The 7,481-nt window shown below is 42.2% G+C and overlaps 1 protein-coding gene across 1 annotated transcript; it reads right to left on the bottom strand.

Moving 5' to 3' along the window:
- Positions 1-891: 891 nt before the first annotated feature.
- On the bottom strand, positions 892-1,179 carry LOC131907729 (translation machinery-associated protein 7-like). The gene has a single exon (XM_059258837.1). It carries the CDS (start codon positions 1,177-1,179, stop codon positions 892-894), a length of 288 nt encoding a protein of 95 aa, XP_059114820.1.
- Positions 1,180-7,481: the final 6,302 nt, after the last annotated feature.

The raw sequence follows: 7,481 nt of genomic DNA, 5'->3' as shown, positions 1-7,481 counted from the left end.
TGGGAGAGATCCACTGTCATTTTGTCCTTGCACTGTATGTAACGTGCCTTTCATTCCTCGGGATGCTTGGGTTGTACATACGTTATTTTAGGCTGCTGAAGTCCCACAGATCATTGGTGGATACCATTTTTCTTTACTTCTGTATTGTACTTTGGATGGTTTCTATTCTGGGCTCTTCAGATTCATTAATCTTTTCTACAATGCTTGGTGTGTCACTAATCCCTCAAATCCATTTTTCATCTCACATGTTGAAATTTTTTAATCTGTATGGCTCAATGTAAGCATTTTGAAAAATATCTCTGACTTTAATTACCCTGATTGGCAATACTGAATACAGTTCAGAAAATTGCTTTAATGGCCTTACCTGCTGATCTTTACATCTGTGTCAGTCATAGATTCTATTCAGTTAGTTTTTCTTCTCATTGGAGGTCATAGTTCCTTGATTCTCCATAAACCTGGTAGTTTTTATTTTTTTATTAGATTCCAGACATTGTGAAATTTACTTTACTGGCTGTCAGATATTTTTGTGTTCCTGTAAATATCCTTAAATGTTGTTCTAGGATACAGTCACTTGGAAACAGTTTATTCTTTTTTTTTTTGCCTTTTATTGAGTTGGTTTAATTAATTCAAAGTGATACAGAATTCAGAGTAAAACAAAGATGAAACAGCTCTAGTAGGATTTCAGACTGACTTTACTTTAAATTCACAGCTGAGGTAGGAATTACTGAACACTAGAGACAATGAGCCACTGTATTATTTATTATTTTTTTTATAAAAGTTTATTACAATGTACAACAGGCTCCAGGGTAACACTTCATTCTAACTATAGATGGCAAAGATGTTATAGCAGGGAATCCAGATGTTTATCAGGCTCCAGGGTAACACTTCATTCTAGCTGCAGGTGGCAAAGATGTTATGGCAGGGAATCCAGATATTTAAATAGGAATGGAAGAGGGTCACCATCATCTCAGATATGAGGAACAGTTTACTTTTGCCAGATTTCTTAATTCCACCTGTGGCCAGGGGTCCCTTGCCCGTGGTGTTGGCTTTTAGCTCCTCGGGTTTCTTCTGCTCCTCTTTTCCTTTCTGCTCGAAAACCTCATCTTCCTTGTCCATCTCCTTGGCCTGCTTCCTGGGCTGTTTCAGGGGCTTCTTTTTGCCACCTTTGCAGCCCGACATCAGAAACAGTTTATTCTTTGTGGTTCTTGATTTTCATGGTTTTAGGTGGGGCTGGAGCAGGCATAGCCTAGGTCTGGTTAATCCTTACTACCGAGTGAAGGTTCTCCCATGTACTTTATCAAACAACCAGGATTTAGGCATTTTTCCAACTAGTTTGGGAAAAACAAGCACTGTTCTTGGCCCAGTGTAAAGACCAAAACAGTGGCCTTCCATTTTTTTTTTTAAAATTAATTTTACATTATCCTTTCTCCATTTGCCAGTGGCTTCTTCACACCAACTGTTATTCATACAGTCACAGGCTTTTGCTTCCTAATGCTTTTGTTTGAAACCCTTCTGCTTCATATGGCGTATTGAAGAATTTCCCCCCTTTATTGCTAAGTGATTACTTTTCAGATCTTGAGTAGATGCTTTAAGGCAGCGGTTCTCAGACTGTGCTATTTACATCAGTAACACCGACTAGAACTGGGAACTTGTTACACATCGAGTTTACCAGTGTAGACCTCAGAGTATAGAATTAGACATTCTGGGTGGGAGAACACAATAAAGAGCCAGTAACTGTATTTTAACAAGCCCCTAGGGTAAATCCAATAAGCGCTAAGTTTTGAAAACCCGATGTCTTAGAACCCACAGATTGAGAATCTAGTCGGAGGAGCCGAAGGACACACTCCCAACTGTCTTTGAATCCCCCTAAACAGGCAGCTGCCAATCTTACAAGTCTAGTTTGACCTAATCCAATGAAGATGAGCTACTCAAGATGAGGGCCACAGAGGGAATCATTTCTGCTTTTCCTCTGGAACCCTTCCTGGTTGGGAAAATTCACAACAAATCCATTCTTCCCTTGTAGTGGTGAGAGTTTGGGAGTTGAGACTAAGCTAGGAGCTGGCAGTAACTAATCTTAATATGTATGAGACCATGTCCCCAGCTTTCAGGACTGCTTGGTCCCTGATACCATGTCTGGTAAACAAGCTGTTGGCTCCAGCAAGGCGGCGGAAACTTGGCAATATCGAAAAAAAGAGAAAGGAGTTCCATGTCATAGGGCTGCATGCATCAGAGGAGAGTTGCAACAGCATTGGGCAAACGCATTTATTTTGAGAAAAACACCCTTTCAAGAGCAGTGGGTCAGGCTCCCCAAAGGGCAGATTTGTCCAAAGAAGTCAATCTGGCTGTCTGCTCTGTTTCCCTTGACAACACGATGCCCCACCTCTCTGTCTACTCCTCAGCTATAGAACATAGAAAAGGAGACAAAAGTTGTCGCTTGCCGTGTTTTTCTAAGTAGATTTTCTTACCACAGTCCAAACTTACTCAAATTTAAGTAATTGGTCTCTTCCTGAATACACTCCAATTTGAAAAACATGTAGATCCATAGCCTGAGAAACCCATTCAGTAGGACAAAATTGTAATGCAGTTTGTTGATGATCTGAGTCAAGCAGGTGCTATCAAAACACGTGTAACTGAATTTTTTTGAAAAAGATGATTTTGTACTGGCAAGACAGTAGACAGAATTAATATCTGGAATATTATTAGTACAGCTGAATGCTGTCCCGGTAACACAATTTCTCAAAGGTTATGAGTACTCAGGGTAGTTTAAATAGGTGCCACGTCTTCTTTGTCTATGTATCTCTTCATTGGCCCAGCTGAAATTGGTCCATAAACCTCTTCTTTTAGTAGCATTTGCTGCTGATTTACTCAAGAGTCAAGCCTGTAGGAAATGCTAAGAAACATCAGACAAGTTTTTCAAAGACTGCCATGCCAAGATGTAGCATGCCCTCCACATTTCAGGAGTTTGGGGACAGGACCCTCACCCGCGTCCAGGTGCATACAGTCCCTGGCATTTCAGCATGGTCAGTCACTCAGTGATGGTCCCTGTCACCAAACCTGCCTCGGACTTCTGTCTCCACATTCCCTCACTTAACCAGCACAAATACCGACTTCCTTGGAGTGAGTCCTGTTTAAAAAGTCATTCTAGTCAACTTCAAAAGTCATTTGCTCTATGCTAGCACTTTTAAGAGCTTAACACTAATTCATTTAGTTCCTTGAGAGAGTCATTTCTGATCCCGCCTGCAGATAAGAGGATTGAGATGTTGAGACCAGGATCCTCTGTGTCCTCACCTTCATGGCAGTCTCCTCTAGCTTTGGAGCTTTGTCCTGTGTGTGTATTCTCATGACATGGCTTTATAGTTCCCATGCTGGAAGTACTTTTGCTGCCTGTCCAGCAGAGAAGCTGCCCCTACCTGGTGCGAGCCTTTTTGCCCTTGGGTGGCTTGTTTCCTCTGCTACTTTCTTCTTCTAGAATGTGAGCTTCTTCATAGCAAGTATCACTTCACACATACTTGATAGTTAATAAATAGTGGTTGTCTCCCCTCCCTTCACAGTGCACTCAGAATGGTAATGTCATAAATGCGGCTGGACCTTACCTCAGAGCTCCTTCTAGGGGCTCTTCCGTTCTGCCACGTTTCTGTTGTCATCGTTGGTGTGATTTTCGCTGCTGGGAACTGAACCCAGAGTCTTGCACAAAGCTGACAAGCATCTTACCACTGTCATCCAAACCACTAGGGCTTTTCCAACTAGAGAGGCAGAGAGTAACCTAAAGCCTTGGTTTGGGAACACACTCAGTAGTACATGTGCAAATACATTCTAGTTTATTGAAGAATGATGACCTTGGCTTGGAAAAATGTTCATGTTTTTCAAACTATGTGAAGACTCTGGGTTGCTGTGTAAAACCGATCAAATTTTAAAGCACTGTGCAGACCCCAGAAAAATCTGAAGTTGAGAATTTCTCCGTGAATTTTTGCATGGTTTGCTTTAGAGGGAACCGAGTAAATGTTTAGTTATGCATGGTTTGTTTAACATCCAGAGACACACAGATTACATACTAAAACTCAAAAGACAGTGGTTGGAATGGCATCTAGAAAGGAGCCCAAACAAGTGAAGTTTAAGCAAAGATTTCAAAGAGAGGCGACAGGTGAGAAAAGGTGGAGACGGTGAAAACAAACATCTCTAGGCTAACATGGAAGGTGCTAGGCAAAATTCTTGGCACTACCCAAAGATGCCTCTTATTAAGTTTGTTCTTCCCTGAAAAACGGCAGTTCCTAAGATAGATCGAAGGGGTTGGGTGGCTGTGTCATCGTGCACCAGAATGACAGGGTGGTAACATCGTCAGTTCGGAGTGTGATAAATGCCTTGAGAGCTTTTTGGAGAATCTGCTGAGTCACGGACGTGTTTTCTAGAGACTCTTCTGATGGCAGTCACACCCATAATCTCTACTAATGTTTGCCATGAGCCGTAAGATCACACACAGTCAGGAAGGACTTTTTTTTTCATAAAAGGAAGACTTCAGAAATACCATATACATATAAATGTTTTGGAGGAGGACATTATTTCAGGAACATGCGTAGCAATTATTGACTTGTTGACCATTTCTTCAGTTCATAAGTAAAGTATTCACAAGCAATTTTTTGCCGAGGAATAGTAGATGCAAGGGAGTAGAAACCGTGAGGTCTACCTTTTCAGAACCATTTGGCTGACTTGAGGAGAGAAGAGCCAGCTACAAGGGAGCACACTGAAGACATTGCAAAGTGAGGAGAGAAGCTGGAGACGTGAGCAGGCGTGCTGACATTTGACTGAGAGTCTTTGCCAATGTCTCCCCACAGACTTACTGTTCACTTGAAGTTTCTCATAATGCAAAATGTAAAGGGAGATTTCTCCCTTCATGTTTTAGTATTCAACAGGATAGAAGCTTTGCTCACTTCTACTAGCTATAAAGCTTTAAGGTGACTGTGTAGCATTAGTCTCAGGCTGTGCTCCCAATTGTGATCATAATACTTAAGGGCAGGACATTTGATGTGGACAAACATGAAAAATGAAAATTATAAACAAATAAAACCCAGAATGACTCCACACTTTGGAAGAAGGAGTGTGCATTCATACAGGCAATAGCTTCAGAATGAAGCCTTCAGTTACCATGTGTGAGATGAACTATAGCAATTCTTTCTGTATCTATAGCTATGATTACATAGGAAACATAAAAACATATGTGAATTTTTAATTTTTCTTCCCATCTATATTCTAGCTCACAAAAATATAAGTGGAAGCTAATTTTTATGTTTTGACAGCCTCTTGCCAATGTTATCCTTAAGGCTTTATGCAGTGGGGATTTAAAGTTGCTTAAGAAGTTATTTTGGATTTAGATTTAAAGCCAAGTCCAGCGTGAAAATATAAGGATGTGGTGGTGAATTGTTTATTTGCCCCATGTGGCTAGCAAGCAGCCCCTCAATGTCCTAATCCACAGAACTGCAGAGAGCGTTAGGTTGCATGGCCAAGAGACCTGGTGCAGGTGGAATTACAGTAGCTAATCAGCTGAATTTAAAGCTGGAAGCTTATTATGTGAGTGCTTCACAAAGTTGAAGAGAGATGGAGAAGAGCAGGGGTAGATGAGCTGATGGGAAAAGATGACAGAAGGGGTCCATTGTGACTAGCTTTGGGGGTGGGAGGCAGGGACTGCTGGAAGTTGTTACAGACAGAGAAATAACTTCCCTTATGGTAGAGCCTCCAGGGAGGGCTGCAAGATGGCTAACACTTCATTAACTGGATTTGGGCTCCTGAACTAGTTTAGAGGGTATTGCAAGCACATGCATGTGCATGTGTGTGTATGTGTGTGTGAATGTGTGCATGCTTGATTTGTGAGTGTGTGTATGAGTGTGTGTGAGTGTGAGCAAGTGTGTGTGTGTGTGTGTGTGAGAGAGAGAGAGAGAGAGAGAGAGAGAGAGAGAGAGAGAGGGAGGGAGGGAGAGAGAGAGAGAGAGAGAGAGAGAGAGAGAGAGAGAGAGAGAGACCAGAAGAGTGTCAGATTCCCCAAACCTGGAGTTAGAGACAGTTGTCAGCTTCTGATGAAGGTACTGGAAGCTGAACTTGAGTTCTCTGACAAAGCAGCACACACTCTTAACCTTTGACCAACTCTCCAGCCTCCTCTATCTCAAGTTTTGTCTACATTTATGTAGTTATTTATTTATTTATTTGTTTGTTTGTTTGTTTATTTTGTGGGGGGGCGGGGAGGGGAGGCTGAGCCACAGCTCACATATGGAGAAGAGTCAGTTTTCTCCTGTCATGTGCGTGCCAGAGAATAAGTCTAAGATGTCGGGCTTGGTGGCAGGTACCTTTCTACACTGAGCCATCTCACTGGTCCCGATCTTTGGAACTCTTAGCACATTCATGTTGTTTAAGCCCTCAACGTTGTCGTAACTTGTTATGACAACAGCTAGGAAACCAGTTCACCTTGAAATTAGCCTCTTTTGTCAAATTAATCCTCTTTCCATTTGCTAACAAAATCCATTTGAGAGTTTTAAGGCTTCTGCATTTGACTATGAGAGTTGCCTCATCTGTAATTACCCTCAGGTGGTAGACATCTGAAGACAAGGTGCAGTATTTAAAGCCAGTTTTCTACCATCACACACTGGGCAGCTTGGGGAGGAACACTTAGGAGAAGGAAAGCGGTCCACCCTCTAGGCACAGTAGCTTTCTGGGAGAGAGCAAGTCGAGTGAGTCAGCTTCCAAACGAGGCAAGCTACATACGCTAGACCTATGTGATGTACAGATGGAGACCCCAGCTGCCCCCAGTTCTCCATCTGTGCATCACAGATATTCTTTATACATGGCTTAGTTGAAGAGACTGGAGAAACCGACAGTGAGGATTTATGGAGCCAGGTAACAGAGAGGAAACCAGATAAAGGGCACTGAAGATATGTATGTATACAAAGATGTGCTCCAGTCTTTAGCTGAATAATGATTTGCAAATGAATAGAATAAAACTTTGTGAGGCTGGACAGTATGAATATCTCAGGAATAAGCAATCTTTTTTTTAAATTTTATTTTATTTGCATGTATGTCTTCGTGAGGGTGTCAGATCTTGGAGTTACAGACGGTTGTTAGCTGTCATGTGGGTGCTAGGAATTGAGGTCTCCTGGAAGAACAGTCAGGGCTCTTAACCACTGAGCCATCACTCCAGCCCAGGGATAAGCAATCTTAAAGGATGCAATGGTTGAGGTCTTGGTTGGAGGCTTGGTTGGTGATGGGACCCTGAGACAAGACTTAATGGGAAGTGTTAAGATCACTAGAGGTACGGCCTCAGGTGGGCCCCTAGTTGTTATTTCTTTTCCTGTCTTGTGATATGACTGTGATGCCATCCTCTTTGAGGCCCTTCTTGGAGCTGGACTGATGCTGGTGTCGTGCCTTTGAGCCTCCAAAAATGTGAACAAAATATACACCTGCCCATTGTAAAGTCATCTAGCCTCAGATACTTGTTATAA

The sequence above is a fragment of the Peromyscus eremicus genome, chromosome 4 (genome assembly GCF_949786415.1).
Source record: "Peromyscus eremicus chromosome 4, PerEre_H2_v1, whole genome shotgun sequence".
NCBI classification, from domain to species: domain Eukaryota; kingdom Metazoa; phylum Chordata; class Mammalia; order Rodentia; family Cricetidae; genus Peromyscus; species Peromyscus eremicus.
Note: the sequence above shows the minus strand (reverse complement) of the source record. Positions and strands in the feature narration are given on the sequence as shown.

Bases quoted from the DNA above. Each gene is read 5' to 3' on its own strand.
- LOC131907729 (XM_059258837.1), bottom strand. From the start codon at position 1,179: ATGTCGGGCTGCAAAGGTGGCAAAAAGAAGCCCCTGAAACAGCCCAGG.